The 25,147-nt window shown below is 44.8% G+C and overlaps 1 protein-coding gene across 7 annotated transcripts in view; it reads left to right on the top strand.

Annotated features, from left to right (window-relative positions):
• The window catches only part of MAP4K3 (mitogen-activated protein kinase kinase kinase kinase 3), a 691,402-nt gene that overhangs the window by 118,869 nt on the left and 547,386 nt on the right, over positions 1-25,147 (top strand). For all 7 annotated transcript variants that reach the window (XM_063918040.1, XM_063918039.1, XM_063918038.1 and 4 more), the window contains exon 2: positions 12,026-12,083. In XM_063918040.1, coding sequence (XP_063774110.1) covers positions 12,026-12,083 — 58 coding nt within the window. The remainder of the gene's footprint in view (positions 1-12,025; positions 12,084-25,147) is intronic.

Raw genomic sequence — 25,147 nt, 5'->3', positions numbered from 1 at the left:
CATTTCTACTTCTTACCTATTAATAAACAGTATATGCCATGTAATGTAGTCTATGAATGACCTCCGTAAACCTGAAGACCACAAAACAACTTTTAATGGCTACACCTCACACTGAGAATACCATTCATGCAGTAAAGCAGGCTAATGGGCCCTACACGCCTGGCGATTGGCCGCCGAGGTGCCAGACGTCCGATACCGCTGGCGGGTGACCCGGCGGCGGGGAGGAGGTGACTTGGTGAGTGAAGTTTCTTCACTCTCCCCGTCACCTGGCTCCATAGCCCTGCATACTAATATGGACAAGATTGTCCATATTGGCATGCATGTATAAGCGACCCGGCACCAGCGATGAACGAGTGCGGGGCCGCGCATTGCTCATCGTTGGTGCATTCACACTGAAACATATGAACGATATCTCGTTCATTAATGAACGAAATCTCGTTCATTAATGAACGAAATCATTTATATCTCTCAGTGTTATCGCGTAGTGTGTAGGGCCTATAAGACATTCTGTGAATCTTTCACTCTTGTGGAATTACTTGGCCATCGAGCATGCTGGTAAATTGAAATGTATCTAAGATTTGAGAGCAGCATGTATCCTATTCATGTTCTATTAGATGTTATGTACAGAAACACTCAGCTGAGCACATGCATTATACAACTCACTCCTGCAATTAATTAACTGAAATGAAGACTCAATCTGTGTATAAATAGAATCTGGCTTGTTAGAGATTGAACGCCTTAGTATGACATTAACAGAGCAGACAGTTTTGTCATAGCATATCAAGTAAGGTCAGCTAAGATGCTTAACGCATTACATTCATTTCACTGCACAGTGTTTACTTACAGGCAAAAGGCAAAATGTAAAGGTTGGGACAGGACTGGTAATGGGGCTAAAACTAGATTGTAAACAATACATAAGTTTTACTTATTTTATGACGTATTGGCAGGAATTCAATTGTTTCTCACTGCGGCCGCCACAAGATGGCGCCCAAAGGAGCAATTAAATTGTTGCCCCGTTCGGTCGTGCTGAGCCATGGGGGGTATACATTTCAGCTTTCCCCTATGCTGGCAAACTGAAATGTGTGAAAAGTGACCCGTTTGGGTGCCCAAACTGCATTTTTTGCAATCGCGACCATTAGTTTAGTTGGATTTAGATGCTTTCTGCGGCTTAACCTGACACTATTGGACGTGATAAACTGCATAAATTGAATATTACCCTGCAATTTCCCGTCACTTTAGATGGTAGATCAGGTGATGATAACACTTGAATTATCCCCAGTAAATGTATATTCATTGGGCAACATTTTTGAAAACTTCTCGATTTATAATTGAATTCCTATATTTGAAAGACGGCTACTCCTTATGTTCTTTAAAACAAGAACCTGCTGCTGGGACACAGTCAGCAATCGGTCCTATGTTCCCTTTCTCATTAGAAAATGAAGTAAAAAATTATCAAGATTAGATTATTTGCTGTAGGTTACAGCATCCTTTATTTACAGTTACTAGTGTAACCAATGTCCCTTTTATTTAATGATCTGTTATTTGGTATCCGGACTAAAAATCTACAGTAAAAAGGTCTACAGTCAATAGGTCAACCATTAATGGTAGACCTGCATTAGGTTGACAGGGTCAAAATGTCAACATGTAAAAGCGCCTTGAGTCCTGTTGGAGAAAGAGCGCTGTATAAATAAAATTATTATTATATAATTATTATTATTAAAAAGGGTGACATGACAATGCTCGACACGTATGGTAGACACAAGTTGTTTTTTATTTTAATTGTTTAACTTTTTAATATTTTACCATCCATGTGGACTACGATTGGGAATAGTAACCTGTGCCAAGTGCAGCGGTAGTAGAGTGAGGCACCTTGCCTGAACCATGGCGGGCAAAGCAGTACACTAATGGGGCTTGTTTGTGGCAGAAAAGTGACAAAACATCCCCCCCAAAAAATGTAAATTAGTGTCTACCTTTTTTTTGTGTCGACTATTACCATGTCTACATTTTGACCCTGTCGACCTTTTTACTGTCTACCTATTCTCTTGACCTTTTGACCCTGTCGACCTAATGCATGTCTACCATTAGTGGTAGACCTACTGACTGTAGACCTTTTTAGTGTAGATCTAATAATCCACATCCCTGTTCTTTTAGGGTTCACCCTGCAGTGCACATTGTGTTGTGTGTGGGTGGAATGCAAGTACCGCAACTGTTTATCTACATCTGTTATTGTCATCCACTAATCAAGAGTGTTGGGAGTTGATATACTTATTTATTACCAGTTATTTATATAGCGCACACATATTCCGCAGCGCTTTACAGACAATATTTGGCCATTCATATTCGTCCCTGCCCCAGTGGAGCTTACAATCGTTATTCCCTACCACATGCACACACTAGGGTTTATTTTGTTGGGACCCAATTAACCTACAGTACCAGTATAGTTTTGGAGTGTGGGAGGAAACCGGAGTACCCGGAGTAAGCCCACGCAAGTACGGGAAGAATATACAAATTCCACACAGGGCCATGGTGGGAATTGAACCCATAACCTCAATACTTTAATGATTGATTTATGCATCTGTGCAAGTCATGTTTCTTCTGTAATGGCAGTTTTTCATTGTCCTAAGGTATGGTTCATTAGGTCAACAGTAAGAGAGGAGATGCAGGTGGAGGGTCGGGTGGGGTGGGCCATGCCAAGCTGTTAGGCCCCGCCCCTTGTGTAACATGACATTATTGGCAATTATTTGCTTAGGGGCAGTGCCAAAATTACACAATTATCATACTCTAAGAAGGGGTTAGAATGAGGGAGGTGTGCCCACTCTTATGGAGGTGCTGGGGACTACCCAAAAATGTGTGATTCTCCTATAAGTTCCGGTAGAGTAGGCAAATTAGGATCATACAACTGCCTGGAAGCTATTCATGTTCTTTCATAAGATGAAGTGTATGCTGTTTTTTCCCATTTCAAATTACCTAGTCGCTTACCCATGGGCAGGGGCAGATTGTAAGAGAAAACCAGCCTGGGAAATTTTTGGAAGCAGCTCTAATGGTGGGTTCTTTTGATGGGATGGGGTCTGTCGAGGGGGGTGGGATACCGCCTCATAGACGTCACCATCAGTCACACCATTGAAACTTGCCCTATCTAGGTGCTAGGACCTGCACTTCTGAGTATAGCCTCCAATATGAGCAATTCTCTGTACGCAACCACTTTCAGCAACACACTGATGTCACTCCAATAACACACCGATACTATGTTACTAGTATTACTGTCCTCTGTTCTCGCACTACTTTCTCCCCTGACTATATCAGAGGACAGGCTCCGCCAACTGAAAGGAAGCCAGAGGAGCATGTTAGCAGTGGAAGTAGAGAGGTGTTGTCAGACCATAGAGTGATGCCGCTCTACTTCTCCAGTTCAAATGGCAATTTGTGCATCTGGTCAGAGGGCCCTTGAGAGAGGGAGGACCGAGGCACATGCTCCCGTGTTTCATGTTAGTCTGGCTCTATTACATGTAGCACTGCACACGGACTGCTGGCACTGATGATCTTGGCCACAAACTACATCTTATTTACAGGCACATTGACTGTGAATCAGAAGCAATTTGTGACAGGGATCATCATTGGTGGTGGTTCCCCTTGATAAGTTCAGACTAATAACAAATGTACCACCCATACCCCATGATGTCAGCCTTAGATATTAAGCGTAAACATTTGAATTCCCCCCAGTATGTCTAAATGGGATACAAATGTCCAGCACCACAGAACGTTCTAGAAAAAGTAAAAGAAGATTCACATTAAATAACCGTGCATAATCAGATAGCAGTAATGTGACTCCCTATCAGTAGAGATACTGATGGATGCATAGAACACTTGCTACCAGTATGCTGCAAGCCTGTTCCCAGGTCATCACTTGACAGCAACAGCAATGGTGAGCCAGGCAGACATTTGCAGGGTGCTTATATAATAGTATGAAAATGATTGCAGTCAGTCTGAGCACGAAGAGGTAAGGACACCTGTAGAAGCTGGAATGATAAACGTAGAGAGAAACTGCAGTTCTACAGTTACAGCTACAGATGTGTCCTCACTCCTCATACATCTAACCTCAATACGCCATGCAGCGTGAGATGCCTGGTGTGAGAGCTCCCAGGTCCCGCTCAACTCTGCTAACATCAGGCTTCTTTTTTTGCAGAAAAATTTGTCTTATTCACAACTCAGTACAACTAGGATACACATGGAGATTGCTGATTAATGTATGACACTTGTATATTGTGTGTGACAGCCTTGGAAAAAAGCTGCGGCTGCTACATTATAGCACTTTGTGTACAGATTCAGAGACCCAGTCACACAGATATACAGGTGTCTAATATCAAATGAATCAGCACAGTTTTCTTGTGCCTCCTAGTCGCATTGCATGACGATTAAGAGACATTTTCGTCAAAAAAAGATGCCCAAAGCTAGAAGATTCTTATGCGACCTGGCGTGTGAAGAGGGGCTGTTTGGCAAGACTGTTGCAAAGATGAATCAGGGCATATCTGTAGGTGGTGCCAGAAAGCCCAGGCAGAATCTCAACCAACAGATGTAAGGAGAAATCACACCACCAACCCCTGCTCACAGGTCAAACGCCCACAGCCAGGCTGAAATCCTGGAACAGAGACACATACACTGCAGCAGGGGGTCTCCCCGGATTTAAGATGTCAGCAGGGTAGGGTGAATTCTGGAAGTCAAGAAGTGATCCAGACCAGGCACCAGAAGCGTAGTGAGTGCTGGAAGACCAGACTTCCGTGGTGCACGTCAGCAGGTGGATGCAGGAACCCCACAGAACTCAGGACAGATGATTTAGGGGTGCTAAGGCGTTCTCCAAGATGGTGAGAGTTGCCCCGTGAGATGCCTCTGAGCACCACACCAACGATTTTCAAGCAACTGATCAGATGGATACAGATGCAGCAGCGGATCAGAGAAGCTTGCAGGAAGCAAATACACAAGGCGCCACCTGCAGCATAAGCATGTTTTTGCACACAGCAGCTACGTCTGTGTAGTGTGTGCATCTCTAAATTAGGACCATGGAATTGACAAAAGCTGACAAATATCTGTGTTCGTATAAGTACACCTATTATATGAACATGGCCCTAGATTATATGATGAGCATAAACATTTATATACAGGTATACATTAGTTAAATTGTATGCAAACATCGTGGCATCTACAAAAAAGCAAAATTATAATCCGCTCTACTGGCGGACAGCAGAGCAATGAACTTTGCCTTTTTCATGGTTCTTATGGGAAGAATTGTTCTGTGTGCAGACAATCAAAATGAACATACAGATGGTGATGGTGGTAACGCATACATTGCCTGGGGTGTCGGGGGCACATATTTTGCCTGAAGTTACTAGGGCTTCTGTCCTGCCCGGGGGTGCCATTGGTGCCTGTTCAGAAGATGCGATTTTACCACCCAAATATATAAAAGAGCGCACACATGGAGTGGGGTAAATGAGGAAGGGTATAAGCACATGAGGTGAGGCTCTAAAAAAAATAACAGGGATTTTGAACCTGCGGCTCTTCGGCTGTTGTGCTGCAACATCCAAGCATGCCCTGCAGTTTCGGCATTATACAGGGTGATTCAAAAGTCGCAGTACACCCTTTTGTTTCAAAAACTGTGCAGGAAATGGGAAAACTGAATACTCCAGTAAGGTATGGGTGAGGTGGGCTATTTTTTAGGGTATGTACCGAACATGTGCGCCATCTTGAAATTGGCCATCTTGAATCTAAGTCAGTTTTTTCAAATGGAACGGGGGTCATGTAATACAATACAATGTTTTATTGAATTATTTGTTAAAAGTTATAGTTTAAAACACATGTATCTAAAAGCATGCCCCAAAAAGTATCTGTTTTTTTGTTTTGTTTCTCTGTGGCAATAAGAACAAAATATAGCTAAATACTGGCATAAATTTTGCCTCTAGGGAGCACCATCAGCGTCACAAATAGGTACAGAATACTGAGTATTTCTTATATGGTTGGTTTGACATATATTCATCGTTCATTATTTGTATACTCTCTAGTATATTTGTTGTCATTTCCTGTACAGGACCACACCTCGCAGTTCTAGCAATCCTTAATAGCACTGTGGAAAGGCATGCTGGGATTTGTGGTTACATGGCGGCTGAAGGGCCACATTTGAACTCGCAGGACTAGAAACAACATTTCAATTTATATAATGCCTACGATTTGCGGCCATTGAGAATCCGCAATACTATAAATAATAATAGCTTAGCCTAATTTGGCAGAGACACCTTCTGACAAATTGGTCTACTAAATTGGGACAGAACCGCCTTCTATGCCCTGACACGCCCACTTTTTTGGACTACTAAATTGGGACAGAACCACCTTCTATGCCCTGAAACGCCCACTTTCAGGTGAGCCCCTTCCCTTAAGAAATCCATGAAAAACCCTAATTGTTATAAAAATAACAGTGCACTTATCTTGGTCCTGCCGAATGCCTGCCAGGGCACCCTCTGTGCTCTCAGAAGGGCAGAGCAGACGTCTTTTCTTATCATTTGCTGCTTTGATAAAGCCGTAACCGACACGTATATTGGCGGAACACCTGCTGTGTATTGTTATGGTAACAGTGATATGTTACTGTGTGTATGAGGGCTAGTCAGTGGAGCTAGATAATGGGGTCACCCGCGTGCCGTATGATGATTGGCTATACAGACTTAATCAATCTATAGTGCGCTCTATCCATCAGTGTAACATCTGACCTTCATAACACTGACTTACTAACATATTGCATGTATCTATAGCAGCCTAACCTGTATAGCACTGGCTTACTGACACATTGTGTGTAACTATAGCATCCTACTCGCCCAAAATATTAACTAATACCCTAACCTCTGACCCTAACCAAACCCCAACCTCTACCTAATCAAAACTCCTAATACCTTAAGCCAAACTGATAAACCAACCCTAATATCCTAACCATAATACTCTCACGTCTAACCCAAACTGCTAATACAGCCCTAATACCCTATCCCTAATACCATAATTCCTAACCAAGTCCCTAACCCTAATACCCTAAGGGGCAGACTGGATGGGCCATATTATTATTATCTGCAGTCAAATTCTATGTTGCTATTTTTTAATCTCTTATTTCGATTTAAGGCAAATATGTCTAACTAGCTAGGGAAAGCTATTGAATTATTTTTTATGACGTGCCATGATTGCTGCCAGATCCTTTATCAAAGTACATTTCTTCCCTTATAAGTGACATTTTCTCACGGTGATTGAGACCATGCCAATATAATCTGTGTGCATAAATTCTCCCACTTTGGACTTAATTTCCTATGCTAGCTTTTAAACAGCTGGGTAAATGTTATGCAACCCCTGATTGAGCTAATTACAAAAGTCAATCAATTAGCTCTTCTCAATTTTGAACCAAAAAAGGACTGTTTTGCGCTAAAATACTAAATGGTGCATGTATGAATGAAAACTCCTGTATAATATATAACCATCTGATTTATTTATTCAATAAAAAAAAAATATATAAAAAGATTGGGTAACGTTCTGCTTTTACTATATAGAATTCATGTGTACAAGTCATCAAATACTTTTCCTAATTGCTATAACAATGGAAAACACCTGATATATATTACCACATGTAGTATGAATACTTATGAACACTCTTGATAGTATCCAATCTTAAGTATACATCTTTCATAAAAAAGTGCAATTTAACTTTAAAATGTTATCCATATAGATATTGTAGAAACAACTGTGTTTAAAGATGCTGTCCCAAATTGTAGTTACCACTCATATGCTGTATGCACACAGCTTATTGTTCCATGATATGTGTCGACCATGTGTCCATGTCGACCATGTCAATGTCGACCAATAGTGGTCGACCTAATGACTGTCGACCATAACATGGTCGACCATGTGAACGGATACCATGAAAACTTTTGCACGTAGAAGCAACTGTTTTTAAAATTGCTGTCCCAAATTGTGGTTACCACTCATGCTGTATGCACACAGCTTATTGTTCCATAATATATATGTTTCTTAAAATGGTATGAAAACTTTTGCACACTCGTATGCTTTTCAGTTTTAAGGTGCAGTCTCTTGTATATACAAGCAGTGGCACTATGTATGGTGTCCCACGTTATGTGCAAACAATTCTGAGAGCACTTGTCCCGTAATGTGATTGCTGCTTATGTGCCGTGTATGGCAGCTTACCACTGCAGCCCAACTGGCTGTTTTGCGGGATCCTGCGCTGCACTCAGCGGTATGTGGTGCTGTCTCTCACCCGTCTACGTCCGCTCAACAGAGCACGGGAAGCTGGAGCCGCTTGTATACGGACGGCTGTGCAGATCTGACTCTCCCCGTCAGCTGGTTGGCCGCGTCCTCGTTGCAGAAGACCCAGCCGGCGGTTTCTGATTTAAGGAGTCACGTTTGGCCGTCCTTGGTTCCCAGCTTATGGACCAGATCACCATCAGTTGTAGGAATTTGTAGAATGATCAGCAAATTTTCCCTCTAACTAGTTTCGCACCTGGGTGCTTCCTCATATATATATATTTTTTTATATATATATTTTTTATTGAATAAATAAATCAGATGGTTATATATTATAGCCTTGAACTAATATTCTGCAGATGATTTGCAACACATTCTATGTGAGATGTTGAAACATGACACCCCTTTATATTATAATATGCAGTATTCTTTATTGTTCTCTTGATATGCATAAATGAAATCGGAATGTTTTTATTTCTCCTTACTAGAGATGTGCGGGTTTGGAAACGCCAAAATTAATGCAAGTTCAGATTTATCCAGATTTTTTTTATTGGCTATCCAAAACACGTGACATCTGAGAGCCAGTAAGATGCCGTTTGAGATCCGGGTTAATCCGAACCCGCACATCTCTACTCATTACACAATATCTGATGATAAAAAAAAAAATTATTTGTTATGAACTTTGACATAGGGGTATATGCAATTCACGGCGAATCGCGGCAATTTTTCGCCGTTTTTTTTTCCGACTCAATTCGCCAGGTGAATTCCGGCAGGTGCCTGCCGGAATTCACCATATTCAATGAAAAACGGATTCGCCAGAATCGCGGGCGAAAATCGGCCGATTTGGCGGATTTTGCCGCGATTTTAAAAAACGGTAAAAAACGGGAAAAACCCGAAAAAAAAATGGCGTGGGGTCCCCCCTCCAAAGCATAACCAGCCTCGGGCTCATCGAGCTGGTCCTGGTTCTAAAAATCCGGGGAAAAATTGGCCAGGGATCCCCCGTATTTTTAAAACCAGCACCGGGCTCTGCGCCTGGTGCTGGTGCCAAAAATACGGGGGACAAAAAGAGTAGGGGTCCCCCGTATTTTTAACACCAGCATCGGGCTCCACTAGCTGGACAGATAATGCCACAGCCGGGGGTCACTTTTATGCCGTGCCCTGCGGCCGTGGCATCAAATATCCAACTAGTCACCCCTGGCCGGGGTACCCTGGGGGAGTGGGGACCCCTTCAATCAAGGGGTCCCCCCCCCCCCAGCCACCCAAGGGCCAGGGGTGAAGCCCGAGGCTGTCCCCCCCCCCCCCCATCCAATGGGCTGCGGATGGGGGGGCTGATAGCCTTTTGTGATAATAAAAAGATATTGTTTTTTCCAGTAGTACTACAAGTCCCAGCAAGCCTCCCCCGCAAGCTGGTACTTGGAGAACCACAAGTACCAGCATGCGGGAGAAAAACGGGCCCGCTGGTACCTGTAGTACTACTGGGAAAAAAATACCCAAATAAAAACAGGACACAGACACCTTGATAGTAAAACTTTATTACACACTACCGACACACACATACTTACCTATGTTGACACGCCGACTGCCACGGTCTCCGACGATCCGAGGGTACCTGTGAAAAAATTATACTCACCTTCCAGCGTCCAGAGATAAATCCACGTCCAGAGAGATAAATCCACGTACTTGTTAAAATAAAAAAAAACGCAAATACCCGCTCCATACCGGACTGAAAGGGGTCCAATGCTTTCACATCAGACCCCTTTCTCCCGAATGCCGGGACGTCACGTGACTCCTGTCACTGAAGTCCCTTCAGCCAATCAGGAAGCGCTACTTCCGTGGCGCTCACCTGATTGGCTGTGCGCTGTCTGTACTGTGACAGCGCATCGCAAAGCCGCTCCATTACTTTCAATGGTGGGAACTTTGCGGGTAGCGGTGGGGTCACCCGCCGGTCAGCCGCTGACCGGCGGGTGACCTCACCGCTAGCCGCTAAGTTCCCACCATTGAATATAATGGACGGGGCTGTGCGATGCCCTGTCTGAGTTCAGACAGCGCACAGCCAATCAGGTGAGCGCAACGAAGTTGCGCTTCCTGATTGGCTTAGAGACCTTTCTGTGACAGCTGTCACTGACAGGTCTCATTCGTGGAAAGGTGTCCCATGTGTCAGCATGGGACCCCTTTCAGTCCGGTGGTCGGGTATTTGCGTTTTCTTTTTTTGCCAAGTACGTGGATTTATCTCTGGACCATGGCTGAGGTGAGTATATTGAACTTTTCTTTTCAGGTATCCGTGGATTCTACATGGAGAAGAGGACCGATGTCGGCGTGTGAACATAGGTAAGTATGTGTGTGTCGACGTATGAAATAAAGTTTTACTGTCGACGGTGTGTGTGTCCTGTTTTTATTTGGGTATTTTTTTCCCAGTAGTACTACAGGTACCAGCGGGCCCGTTTTTCTCCCGCATGCTGGTACTTGTGGTTCTCCAAGTACCAGCTTGCGGGGGAGGCTTGCTGGGACTTGTAGTACTACTGGAAAAAACAATATCTTTTTATTATCACAAAAGGCTATCAGCCCCCCCATCCGCAGCCCATTGGATGGGGGGGGACAGCCTCGGGCTTCACCCCTGGCCCTTGGGTGGCTGGGGGGGGGGGACCCCTTGATTGAAGGGGTCCCCACTCCCCCAGGGTACCCCGGCCAGGGGTGACTAGTTGGATATTTGATGCCACGGCCGCAGGGCACGGCATAAAAGTGACCCCCGGCTGTGGCATTATCTGTCCAGCTAGTGGAGCCCGATGCTGGTGTTAAAAATACGGGGGACCCCTACTCTTTTTGTCCCCCGTATTTTTGGCACCAGCACCAGGCGCAGAGCCCGGGGCTGGTTTTAAAAATACGGGGGATCCCCTGTCAATTTTTTCCCCGCATTTTTAGAACCAGGACCAGCTCGAAGAGCCCGAGGCTGGTTATGCTTTGGAAGGGGGACCCCACGCCATTTTTTTTTATGATTTTACCGTTCCAGCATAAAAAAAATAAAATAAAAAAAAATAATATTTTAAAAAATATATAAATAATATTTGTGCCTCCAAAAAAAAAAAAAAAAAAAGTACCTAATCCCTTCTAATATAAATAGATCTGCTATTCCCAAAAAAAAAAACCACAAAAAAAAACCTGTTTAAAATTTTTTTATTTGTTTTCACCCTCCAAAGTGTGGCGGATTGAAAATGACGAATTTGCTGTCTAAAAGCACTGCTGTCAAATTTCCAAACTTGAATTGAATATGCTTTGGTCGAATTGCAGCACTTGTATCATTGCAAAAAAAGTCGAATTTGCAAAAATTCGAATTTCAAAAAGTCGAATTTTGAAAGTCCGTTTTTTGGTCGGAAAGCACTGAATTGCATAGGCGATTTTTTTTTTTGGTCGAAAATGACCCGAAATTCGACAATTTCGGGAATTCGACCGCAATTGCATATACCCCATAATCTTGTCAGTTTCAATCATTCAGTTTAGGGAAACTACATACATTGTACACAAAATAATTTTGGTTTGATAATCTATTTTTCCATTGGCAATTGGATAGTATTCAGATAAGAAACAATTCATCAAACAAATGTGAAGGCCTTAGCGCTGCTTTCATTACTGAAGTCTCAGTTGTGTCTCTTACATTACACATTTTCATGGTAACCTTTTCTTTTACAGATTGACTTTTTTGTTTGCATGGTTTCTTGTAGACCTTAAAAAATGTTGTTTGCTTTGTGTTTTGCAGGCACGGAATGTCAACACTGGAGAACTGGCGGCAATTAAAGTTATTAAACTGGAACCAGGTAAGCAGCTTATAGTGACTTTATATTCATGGGGATAGTGACGTTTCTGATAGGGGATGGAGGGGTTATGGAAGCAGGGCAACGGTGCATGAAGCGTAAAGGCAGTAAGAAAAATGTACAGTGAAAAGAGTAAAATCAACTTGGCAAAATGTTCTAGTGAATGTTTGTATGCACACTTTTGTAGTTAGATAGTAGGTCTAGAAGTGGTGCCCACTGCTGTCAGGGGTCATTCACCATTTTTGACTTTTGTGACGATTGCTGTCCTACCGGCCTGGGCCATGTCCGCTAGTCCTGTACTGATGACTTCTTGCAGCACGATTATACACAGACTGGTGTATACTGTAAATCTGATTCCTGTGCAGCTTTCTAAACAGAACGCTCTACATCCCATCACAGTACATTTTTACTACAGTGATAACCAGTTGTGTCACTTTTTCTCTTATTAGCAATCACTTTTTGGCAGAATGCTTTTCTGTTGCATCCACACAAGTCGTATACTTTATTATAATTACAGGGAACTGTTGCTTGGTCCTAACATGCATGACATTGCTTGAGCCTGCATAAGGTAACCCTGTGATACTTACATTGTATTATCATGCAAGATATAATGGCCATAAGCTTAGAATACACTGTCAGGAAAATGTCTTTCAGACCTACAGACATTTTATCTGACAGCCTGAAAGCCAGCAGGTATAGTGGCCATACACTGAGATATATCACAGTGTGTGGCCACACAATATTTGCTTTCCTTCCCTGGGTAGGGAGACATATCCCCGCTACTCCTCCGGGAAGTAACAGGAAACGTTTGTCGATCACTCGGCCCGGGGCAGTGCATACAGATGCAGATGATTTAGCAGCTCACAATTATTGGACCTTGCTGGATGATTAGAATGTCTGACAGACCAATAATTTGTGGTCGGTTGTGCAAAAATACACTCGACAATTATCTGACCGATCCGCTGATAATTGTATAACGCATGCCCAGCATTATATACATATAATGCAGCCTGCAGAAGGGTATATTTTATGACCTGGAACGGACTCTAAAAGATTTTGAAGGTTTTTCCTTTTTCTTGTTTTCTATTGCTTTTTATCCTGATTATGCAAAAGATGGCACCATCCATATGCAGCACATTAATCCATAATGTATCGTGTTGAAAAAATGTCATTCTTTTCGTCAGAAGTATTGTTTAAGCAATGGAATTGGTCTTGGTAATAACAGATGTTTGATTTTGCTAATTTGCCGCTCTGTTATGAAAACATTACTTACTGTTATTTCTAATTAAGGGCCAGTAGTGACTGTAGACGGATTTACACTGATTTGCTCTAATCTTCCACAGAGCTGTGTCTTATAATGTTTTTGTGATCACTGTAACTGCACTTACTCATTTCATTTTTCCTAAACGTATAAACGTCATTTTATTGCCAAGCTGAGTCTGTACCAAGCTGTATTCCATCCTGACCCAGCTAAGGCAATGTGCTCCTAATTGTATTCCTTTAAATGTCTCTGTAGTTTGGTGAGGCCAGTTACATAGCCATGAAAAACAGCTTGTAGTCTGCTTTGTATACGCCACTCTTGCATTATAGCGGCTTTTCTGTATGAATGATGTACAGCAGTATTTGCTCAGAGTATTGTGTCACAGTTGCTCATGTGTTCTTTTATAAAGCTGTGTCCTTCCTTCCTCATTGTATTACTTTTGACTTGTGAGGTTATGGAACACATAATACAAGCAAAAGCAGCCACAAACTTATATTATGTGACTGTTTTTTGTGCTTGTTTGTTCATTGTTAAAATAAAAATGCGGAAATCAGTGATTTAGAGAAGGGAAGAATGTACCAGATGGAGTCAGATATTTATGGATTGTATACCAGATTCCTGCAATGTCTCAATAGTCCATCCTTTGAATGGAATGTGGTTACAGGATATGACCCCAGAAGACTAAATTTTCTCTTACAAATCTAGAATAAGAAATGCTGCTTTTTAGAAAACGATGTCTATCTGTCCTTCTGTCCGTATATATATCTCTCTCTCATACCTATATGTATACTGTATGTATTTACAATGTAAAAAGCCATAGCATCATACAGCATATGGAACATTGAACTGTATGTGAGCTTGTTGTGGCTTAATTGCCCCTTGTGTGTCACATTCATCGTATGGAAAACAATGTTTTTAAGTCATTCCATTCCTTATGTATATGCATGCGATACTTTTAAGATTGTGCAAAAAGCATGATCTCCCTGTCTTGTCTATTTGGAGAATGGCATGAAAGGTGCACACCACTGTAGAGGATTATGTGGGAGTTGTAAGAATGCAGCTGCTGAATATATAAAACATCTGCTTCTCTTCCTTCCATTGGTTATTCTTTCTCCCTGTAGTTTTCCTACTTTTCCCCACAATAGCTAAGGAAGGGAGGAGAGGTTCTGGCTGTAAAACAGTGCATAGAGCCATTGGCAGGACACACAGCTTATTGTCCCAGTGTCAGTAGCATGAGATTGTTTTATTTTTTGTGAGGAATCTTGTCATAAAGTTGTGTATATAATTATTGTTTAAATGTATATTAAAGGTCTAGATTTAGCATCAGTAATGTTGACAGTCTTATTAGTGATATATATGGGACTGCGTCATACTGTATATGGTACAGTAAATACTGTAGCTTTTCTTTCTCAAGTTAAATAGTATTTAGGGCTTGCCCATATAGATGGGGATGGAGGGGAGTGAACCATATTGGAACAACCCAAAAAACAAAACGATGCCTACATTTTATCAGTGTTGCAAATTAAGAGGTTACCCTGTTATCACAGTGATGGTGGTTTGTGTAGCTGGGATGATTGGGCGCATAGGGTAATAGAGATCACAAAATGGAACCTAGCACATGTTCAACTTTTTTTTTTATAGAGTCAGTGAATTTGCAAGCACAGCCATTCCATGTCTGTAATAGGAGAAGCCAATCCTGGCCTTTTTTTTTCAATTTCGGGAATTGGGATTAAAAAATGATCAATCCCGGGATCGGTTTGTGTTTAAATTTACATTTTTCCATGTCCGCCGAGCTCAGCCCATACAACTTACCATCCGTTGGATAGGCGGCCAGTGAGGTGAGAACCCTTTTGGATTACTATCTGGGATTAATCCAGTGGTGCAAGAGAGAGGCAGCAGGTATTTTCACCCACTAGGAGCGCCTCATTCATTCTACCAAAACATTTTTCTCAAGTCGGCCAGTGAGGTGAGGTCCAAGCCGCTGGAGTCAGTCTGTGCATTGTGACCTCTGACGACATGTCACACTGCGCAGTGCGAGCCAGGCAGCGTCTGTGCCTGTTAAAGAGGCTCAACGCTGCCCGGCATTGAAAATAAAAGGGGGCTGGCTTATCCTGAAATCCTCGGTATTGGAGGCTCCAATACCGGGATTGAATCCTTGCCAATTTTAGGCCTAAATCCCGAGATTAGCCACCATAGTCAGTAACATAGTAAACGTTTATTTGTCCTTTGCATTATAAATTAATGGACATTAATGTTACAAAAATTAGAACATTATTTTTCATAGTAGGGTCTCATTAACCCCTTTTATGCACCAGAATGTAATGGCACGGCCAGATGTGCTGTACCTAACCCCATCAGGCTGCCTTGGTGAAATCTTGGCATTGAGCTGCTGCATACACAATGTGTACATTGGCCAGGCTGTCACTAATCAACAGGGCCTAATTCTGATCTGATCATAGATGTGCAAAATTTTTCTCTGCCATGTGGGGAGACGCCCTGCATGTCATGCCCTATCCTCCCCGCAGGGGTGCAAAAGCATCGCACAGCGGCAATGCTTTTGCACCCGCTGAGTAGCTCCCTGCCAGCGCAGCTACTACCGCATCCCGGGTCGCAATGTCTGCTTGTGACCTCACGCAGCTGCATGCAGCGGCCCGTCCCTGTAATGGTCCAGACACGCCTGCGTTGTCCGGACCACACCCTGCCAACGGCGTTCTAATGCCATTGGCACACCCCCTCCCGTTACACGACCGCCTCTGCCTGTCAATCAGGCAAAGGTGATCGCAGCCCTGAGATGCTTTTAGCATCTCACTGGGCTCCCGGGGTGTGCACTCCACAATGGAATTCAGACTGCGATCGCTGAATTACTCCCACAGTGTAGTGCTCTTCCCGTGCCCTGGAGGCCTTGCCAGCATCATCTCTAGCATTTCCATAGTAGAGACAGAGCCACTGGGCCCAGTTCAATAGCTTTGGCGTTATTTGTATTGAATGTAAAGAAAGCAAGGGGAGAATTCAATTGCTGGTAATATTTCGCCAGTAAGGCAAATTGCGTCCATCAAGCTGAATTGGATTCCTCCATGCTTTCATATCAAAAGTAACAAAAACGTGTTACAAAGTAAATAAAATGTTTACAATAAAATCATTTGTGTATATTTTTGTTTAAACCATATTGGCTATTGCGTGCTTCAGTTCATTGTTGGTTATTGTTTCATGTTCTTCAGGTTTCAAACTGTACTTGCATTTTTTTTATTTTTACACAATACTAGTAAAACACTTTCACTTATATTGAGCTCAGAATGTTCTGATAAGCTACTTCAGTAACACACACACACACACACACACACACACACACACACACACACACACACACACACACACACACACACACACACACACACACACACAAATCAGTTGTTTTTTCGCTGGGGTCCACATTAGTACCATGGGGTATAGACGGGTCCATTAGGAGCCAAGGGCACTTTAAGACTTTGTTAGTGTCGGCTGGCTCCTCCCTCTATGCCCCTCCTACCAGACTCAGTTTAGAAAATGTGCCCGGTGGAGCCGGTCACAGCTAGGGGAGCTTCTAGGGGCTTTTCTAGTTTTATTATTTTATTAAGATGTTAGGTACAGGGATGCTGCTAGCAACAGCCTCCCTGCTTCGTGGGACTTAGGGGGAGGAGTAGTGTGCAACCCTCTGAGGTTAATGGCCACTATCTCCGCTGACAGGTCATTAAGCTCCTGAGGGTGATGATCGTTAGCCCCCGAGGCGACCGCTCACTTCCGCAGCATGCCGCCACCCCCTGACAGAGCCAGAAGATTGCGGTGGTGAGTGTGTCACCGGCGACCCGACAAGCGGGGAACCGGTGTAAATGGCGGCATCAGGGTCGGAGCGCAGTACTGACACTGCGCTCCGGAAGGCTCAGCGGTACACATGGTGCGCCGGTGTGAGGGGCGCCTTGAGCCAGCGCAGGTACCCTTGAAAACTGGTCACAATTGCTATCAAGGATGTTAGTTCTGCTGTTAGACACTATACCTCAGGCCAGTATAATCCTACAAAGTGCGGGAAGACGCACCATGTATGGGGACGGAGCTTCTCCTCAGAGCGGACCCAGCAGCTCACCAGCGCCATTTCCCTCCCCACAGATGATCACTGAGAGACGCTGACAGGGAACGCTGACCCTCCACACGACTCCAGCTATCCTGTGCGGTACCAGAGGGTTATAGAAGGGAGAAGAGAGTGTTTAGTCACAACTGTGTAATCGATTAAGGTTACACAGTCAGCGCCAGGCACAGATTCTGTATCTGCTTTCTGGGGCGCTGTGTGGGTGCTGGCTCCATTACTCTGTGTCTCTCTGTAGGTACTTGGGGGAAACTGTGTCTGACATTTTCCTGTGTGTGTGTGTGCAAATTCTCACATTACCATGTCCAGGGACTCTGGGGTATATGCAATTGCGGTCGAATTCCCGAAAATGTCGAAAAACGGGACATTTTCGCCCCCCCAAAAAATTCGACAATGCAATACAGTACTTTTCGCCAAAAAAAACGGGCATTCCAAATTCGACTTTTTGAAATTCGACATTTGTCAAATTCGACATTTCTGCAATGGTACAAATGCGGCATTTCGACAAAAGTATATTCAATTGAAGATTGTAAATTCGACAACAGTGCTTTTAGACAGTAAATTCGGCATTTTCAATCCGCCACACTTTGCTGGCGGAATCTAATAATTTTTTTTAAAAACATGTTTTTTTTAGTGTTTTTTTTATTGGTAATAGCATATCTATTTATATTAGAAGGGATTAGGTACTTGGTTTGTCTATTTAGGAGGCACAAGTATTATTTATATATTTTTAAAAATATTATTATTATTATTATTATTATTATTATTTTTTTCTAATGGAATGGTGTAAAAATCAGAAAAAAAGAATGCGTGGGGTCCCCCCTCCTAAGCATAACCAGCCTCGGGCTCTTTGAGCCGGTCCTGGTTGCCAAAATACGGGGGACAAAAAGAGTAGGGGTCCCCAGTATTTTTTGTACCAGCACCGGGCTCCACTAGCTGGACAGATAATGCCACAGCCGGGGGTCACTTTTATACAGCGCCCTGCGACCGTGGCATTAAATACCCAACTAGTCACCCCTGGCCGGGGTACCCTGGAGGAGTGGGGACCCCTTCAATCAAGGGCCAGGGGTGAAGCCCGAGGCTGTCCCCCCCCATCCAAGGGCTGTGGATGGGGGGCTGATAGCCGTGTGTAAAATTGTAAGAATATTGTTTTTTGCCGAAGAACTACAAGTCCCAGCAAGCCTCCCCACAAGCCAATACTTGGAGAACCACAAGTACCAGCATGCGGGGGGAAACGGGCCCGCTGGTACCTGTAGTTCTACTGCAAAAAAAACCCCAAATAAAAACAGGACACCGACACCGTGAAAGTATAACTTTATTACATACATGCCGACACACATACTTACCTATGTTGACACGCCGACTCTGGCCTCGTCTCCAATGTCGACGTCCGGGGTACCTGAAAATAAAATTATACTCAGCTGATCCAGTGTCCAGTTCTTTTATTATAATCCACGTACTTGGCAAAACAAAAAAACGCATTTACCCAACCAGACGTACTGAAAGGGGTCCCATGTTTACACATGGGACCCCTTTCCTCGAATGCAGAGACCCCCTGTGAGTACTGTCACAGAGGGTCCCTTCAGCCAATCAGGAAGCGCCACTTCGTGGGACCCCACGCAATTTTTTTGTTTTTTTTTACCGTTTTTAACCGTTTTTTTAAACATTTTTAAAAATCTAATCAAAATCCGTCAAATCAGCCGTTTTTCGACAGCGGGACTGTCGAATTCGTTTTTTATTGAATATGTCGAATTCCGGCACCCACCTGCCCGAAGTCTACGGTCAAATTGTGTCGAATTTAAAACGGGCGAAAAAGTGCCGCAATTCGCCCGGAATTCCATATACCCCTTTGTGTCTTGTGCGGCAGAATATGTATCTTCTCCAGAGGAATCCATTCCATTTACACAGGAATGTAATATTTTGTGTCAGCCTTCCGAATCCAAGCCCCAGTGGGTAGCTTCTATTAAGGGAATGATATCCCAGATTTCTACTCGGATTGCGCATTATGAGCCTGAATCGCAGATTTTAAAACAATATGCGGAGATTTTGTCTGGTTCTGTTTGACACGGACACCGACTCTGACGCGGCAGAAGGTGACGCAGATATGCGGGGTTGGGCGAGGCTTCCCTGGCAAGAGGGGTGCAACTCATGATTGAGGCTATTAGGGATGTGTTACACATTACTGACAAACCACCACAGCAGGTAGAGAAGGCTTACTTTACAGACAATAAAAAAGCCTCCCTGACCTTCCCTGTGTCTAAGTAATTAAACGCATTAGTTGAAAAATCCCGGGAAAATCCAGAGAAAAAATTCCAGATCTCAGAGGGTTCTTGTGGCTTTTCCTTTCCAAGAGGATGATAGGAAAAAGTGGGAAAACCCACCTATAGTAGACGCTTCTGTATCTAGACTGTCTAAAAAGGTGGTTTTACCTATTCCTGAAACTACGCTCAAAGGCACATTACTAGAGGGCTTAGATTCTATGGATAGAAGTGACATTGAATTGTTTTTACGTAACGTAAAGGATTCTGCGGGTTTCATGGTGGAGGCCATGAAGGACAGGTCAGGCTCTCTTTGGGGAAGCATTGGATGCGTGGATCTCCACGGCAACCGCTGGTAAGTCAACCTTTCTTCCCTCAGCCACTCAGACGCCGAAGAAACCTTTTTCTACGTTCTCAGTGCAGTCCTTCCTTTCGGACCGCAAAAGCTTAAAATTCCAAGCCTCCTACCACTTTCTTCAGAGGTGGTCGTGCATAATCCAAAATACCTGCACACACAGGTTCCCAGGAACAAAAGCCTGCCTCCTTTACCTCAAAATCCTCAGCATGACGGTGGACCTCACGGCCTAGAGAACGTGCAGGTGGGAGCGAGACTCAGACTTTTCAGTCACGTCTGGGTGTCATCCGGACTGGATCCCTGGGTACAGGATATTATGTCCCAGGGTTACAGACTGGAGTTTCAAGAGCTCCCCCCTCACAGATTCTTCAAATCAGGCTTGCCGGCTTTGCTGACGGAAAGGGCTATCCTACAGGAAGCCATTAAAAAATTGGAAAGGTCAGATGTCATTTGTACCAGTTCCACCTCATCTGGAAAAAAAGGGTTACTATTCAAACCTATTTCTGGTACCGAAACCGGATGGTTCGTTCAGACCAATTTTGAACCTGAAATCGTTAAACCCTTATCTGAAGGAATTCAAGTTCAAAATGGAATCTCTGATAGCGGTGATCTCATGTCTGGAGGAGGGAGAGTTTCTGGTATCCCTGGATATCAAGGATGCGTACCTCCACATTCCGATTTCGCTGCCCCACCAGGCTTATCTCAGATTTGCGCTTTTGGACTGTCACTATCCGTTCCAGGCACTGCCATTCGGCCTCTCCACGGCACCGAGGGTGTTCACCAAGGTTATGACAGAGATGATAGTTCTCCTCCGCAGGCAGGGAGTGAATATAATTCCATACCTGGATGATCTGCTGATAAAATCGTCCTCCAGGGTGAACTCTCACAACTCGACTGCTCAGGGATCACGGATGGATCCTGAATCTTCCAAAGTCACATTTGGAGCCGACAAGGAATTTGTCTTTCCTAGGGATGATCCTCAAAACGCAAGTGCAGAGGGTATTTCTACCGGTGGAGAAAGCGTTGGTGATACAATTGATGGTCCGGGATGTCTTGAAGCCTACCCGGGTATCGGTTCATCAGTGCATTCGCCTTCTGGGGAAGATGGTTGCCTCCTACGAGGCGCTACAGTTCGGAAGATTTCATGCACAGTCGTTCCAACTGGACCTTCTAGACAAGTGGTCAGGTACTCACCTACACATGCACCAGAGGATACGTTTGTCGCCGAAAGCCAGGATCTCACTCCTATGGTGGCTACAACGGCCTCACCTTCTAGAGGGCCGCAGGTTCGGGGTTCAGAACTGGATCCTTCTAACCACGGATGCAAGTCTCAGAGGTTGGGGCGTGGTCACCCAAGGGGAAACCTTCCAAGGAAGGTGGTCAAGTTTGGAATCCATTCTTCCAATCAACATCCTGGAACTAAGAGCTGTGTACAACGGTCTTCTATAGGCGGCACAGCTACTGCAAGATCAGGCCATTCAGGTACAGTCGGACAATGTAACGACGGTGGCCTACATAAACCGACAGGGTGGAACGAAGAGCAGAGCCGCAATGTCTGAGGTGTCAAGAATCCTCCTCTGGGCAGAAAGGCACGTTGTGGTGCTGTCGGCAATCTTCATTACGGGAGTGGACAACTGGGAAACGGACTTTCTCAGCAGGCACGATCTCCATCCAGGAGAGTGGGGCCTCAATCCGGAGGTGTTCACGGAGGTGACAAGTCTTTGGGGTGTACATCAAATAGACATGATGGCCTCTCTTCTCAACAAGAAGCTTTGGAGGTACTGTTCCAGGTCATTAGACCCACAAGCAGCGGCGGTGGACTCCGTTGGTGTTCAATTCAGTGAACGTGTTCCCTCCACTTCCACTCATCCCAAGGATTCTAAAACTCAGAAAGAGAACAAGAGTTCAGGCAATCTTCATTGCTCCAGACTGGGCAAGAAGGGCTTGGTATGCGGACCTTCTGGAGTTCTGCTGGAAGATCCGAGGCCTCTTCCTCTTCAGGAGGACCTTCTGCAACAGGGGCCATTCGCTTATCAAGACTTACCACGGCTACGTTTGACGGTATGGAGGTTGAACCCCAGATCTTGGCTCGGAAGGGCATTGCGAATTAGGTTATTCCTACCCTGATACAGGCTAGGAAAGGTGTAACGTCTAAACATTACCATCGCATTTGGAAAAAGTATGTATCTTGGTGTGAATCCAAGAAGTTTCCTATGGTGGAATTTCAACTTGGACGGTTTCTCCTCTTCCTGCAAGCAGGTGTGGAGATGGGCCTGCGTTTGGGATTCCTGAAGGTCTAGATTTCAGCCTTATCCATTTTCTTCCAGAAACAACTGGCTTCCCTCCCTGAGGTTCAGACTTTCTTGAAAGGGGTTCTGCACATACAGCCTCCCTTTGTGCCGCCTGCGGCACCCTGGGATCTTAACGTGGTATTGCAGTTCCTGCAATCGGATTGGTTCGAGCCTCTACAGGAGGCTGAGGTCAAGTTACTCACGTGGAAAACTGTCACGTTATTGGCCTTGGCTTCTGCTAGACGTGTGTCGGAATTGGGGGCTTTGTCTTGTAAAAAGCCCCTACTTAATCTTCCATGCGGATAGAGCGGAACTCCGGACACGTAAGCAGTTCCTTCCGAAGGTTGTGTCGGCTTTTCATATCAACCAACCTATTGTGGTGCCAGTTGCTACTGACACCTCAATTCCATCAAAGTCCTTGGATGTTGTAAGGGCTCTGAAGATCTATGTGGCGAGAACTGCTCGTCACAGAAAATCGGACTCTCCGTTTGTCCTGTATGATCCCAAGAAACTTTGGTCTCCTGCTGCTAAGCAGACGATTTCTCGCTGGATCAGGTTCACTATCCAGCATGCGTATTCTACGGCAGGATTGCCGTGTCCAAGATTGGTTAAGGCCCACTCTACCCGTAAGGTGGATTCTTCCTGGGCGGCTGCCCAGGGGGTCTCGTCTTTACAACTTTGCCGAGTGGCTACTTGGTCAGGGTCGAACATGTTTGCTTAATTCTACAAGTTCAATACTTTGGCCTCTGAGGACCTAAAGTTTGGACAGTCAGTTCTGCAGGAGCCTCAGTGCTCTCCCTCCCGTTCTGGGAGCTATGGTACATCCCCATGGTACTAATGTGGACCCCTGCATCCTCTAGGACGTAAGAGAAAATAGGATTTTAATTACCTACCGGTAAATCCTTTTCTCGTAGTCCGTAGAGCAGGGGTGGGGAACCTTTATTCTATGAAGGGCCATTTGGATATTTATAAAATCCTTTGTGGGCCATACAAAAATTATCAACTTAAAAATAAGCCTGCCGCCTGTAGTTATGCCCCAAGTCAGTAGTTATGGCCCCAATAGATATACCCCCAGTCAGTTGTTATGCCCCCAATAGATATACCCCCAGTCAGTTGTTATGCCCCATTAGATATGCCCCCAGTACATATGCCCCCTGTCACTTCTAATGCCCTATTATATATGCCCCCAGTCAGTTGTTATGCCCCATTAGATATGCCCCCTAGTAGCGACGCTTACACACACACACACATTAAAAGAAGAAAAAAAACCCACAATACTCACCAGCCCGCTCCTGCTTCCAGACCGTTGCCCTCTGCCTGGCCGCCCACTCCTCAGAACTATGGGAGAGATGTCATGACATCTCTCCCATAGCGCCGCACAGCTGCTCACGCACACTGCCAGAGCCGGAAGCCGAAGTTCAGGCGTGAGCTCCTGCCTCCGGCTCCTGCTGAGGGGAAGAAGCCGGACGCCCGCTAGTATCAAAATCTTAGCGGGCGCCCGGCATCTCCCTCAGTTAGGTGAGCCTGGCCGGGCCAGATCAAGTGGCTCTGCGGGCCTTATACGACCCGCGGGCCTGAGGTTCCACGGCCGTAGAGGATGCTGGGCACGCGCCCAGCGCTTCGTGATCCTGCTATGGTTTATTCAGTACTGCTTTGTTTTGGTTTAGTACTGTTGTTACTTGGTTAAGTAATGTTGTTCAGCCGTTGCCGAGTTTGCAAGCTGGTTAGCTTGGTTTGCCTTGCATGTGTGAGCTGGTGTGAATCTCGCCACTGTCTGTGTAAATTCCTTCTCTTGAAGTTGTCCGTCTCCTCATGCACAGTTTCTAGACTTAGTCTGTTAGGAGGGGCATAGAGGGAGGAGCCAGTCCACACTATCAAAGTCTTAAAGTGCCCATGGCTCCTAGTGGACCAGTTTATACCCCGTGGTACTAATGTGGATGCAGTTGCCTTCACAGCTGTGATCTTGTATACAACAGCTGTGTGAAAATATGCAAGCCCCATGTAACCACCCACAAACACTCCCTGACTGTCTGTACAGTAAGACAATCACAGCACATGCGCAGTGCCTAAAAATTGCTCCACTGCATCCAACATCGACATTGCGTGCTTCTCTGAATGGGTTCAGTATGATATCCCCGCTAACGGGATAGCAGCTGTCAGGATCCCAACAGTGCCATCCCGGCTGTCGGGGTTCCGGCATCGGGATCCTGAACGCCGAGATCCCAACAGCTGGTAATACCCCTTTCACACAGAGCCAAGAACCCGGATTATTGCCAAGAGAGGCTGGCACGGCCTGGGTCCTGGGGGGAGTCATTCCGAGTTGATCGCTAGCTGCCGTTGTTCGCTTCGTAGCGATCAGTGAAAAAAATGGCTAATCTGCGCATGCGTATGCACCGCAATGTGCACGTGCGTTGTACGGGTACGAAGTCCATTGTGGTTTTGCACTGATTCTAGCGACGATTCCAATCGCACAGCCGAAAGCAAGGAGATTGACAGAAAGAGGGCATTTATGGATGTCAACTGACCGTTTTATGGGAGTTTTGGAAAAACGCAGGTGTGGCCGGGCATTTGGATAAGTAACTACAGGGCTGGTCTTGTTTTGCACAAAATGTGTTTGCAGGCGCTCTGCTGCACAGGCGTTTGCACTCCTGCCAAGCGTAAATACACTCCCCCGTGGGCGGCGACTATACGTTTGCACGGCTGCTAAAAGCTGCTAGCGAACGATCAACTCAGAATGACCCCCCAGGATCGATGAGAAAAAATCTTGCATCAAGTTGCAACCACG

Source organism: Pseudophryne corroboree, chromosome 4 (assembly GCF_028390025.1).
Source record: "Pseudophryne corroboree isolate aPseCor3 chromosome 4, aPseCor3.hap2, whole genome shotgun sequence".
Classification (NCBI taxonomy): domain Eukaryota; kingdom Metazoa; phylum Chordata; class Amphibia; order Anura; family Myobatrachidae; genus Pseudophryne; species Pseudophryne corroboree.
This window is presented reverse-complemented; position numbering and strand designations above follow the sequence as displayed.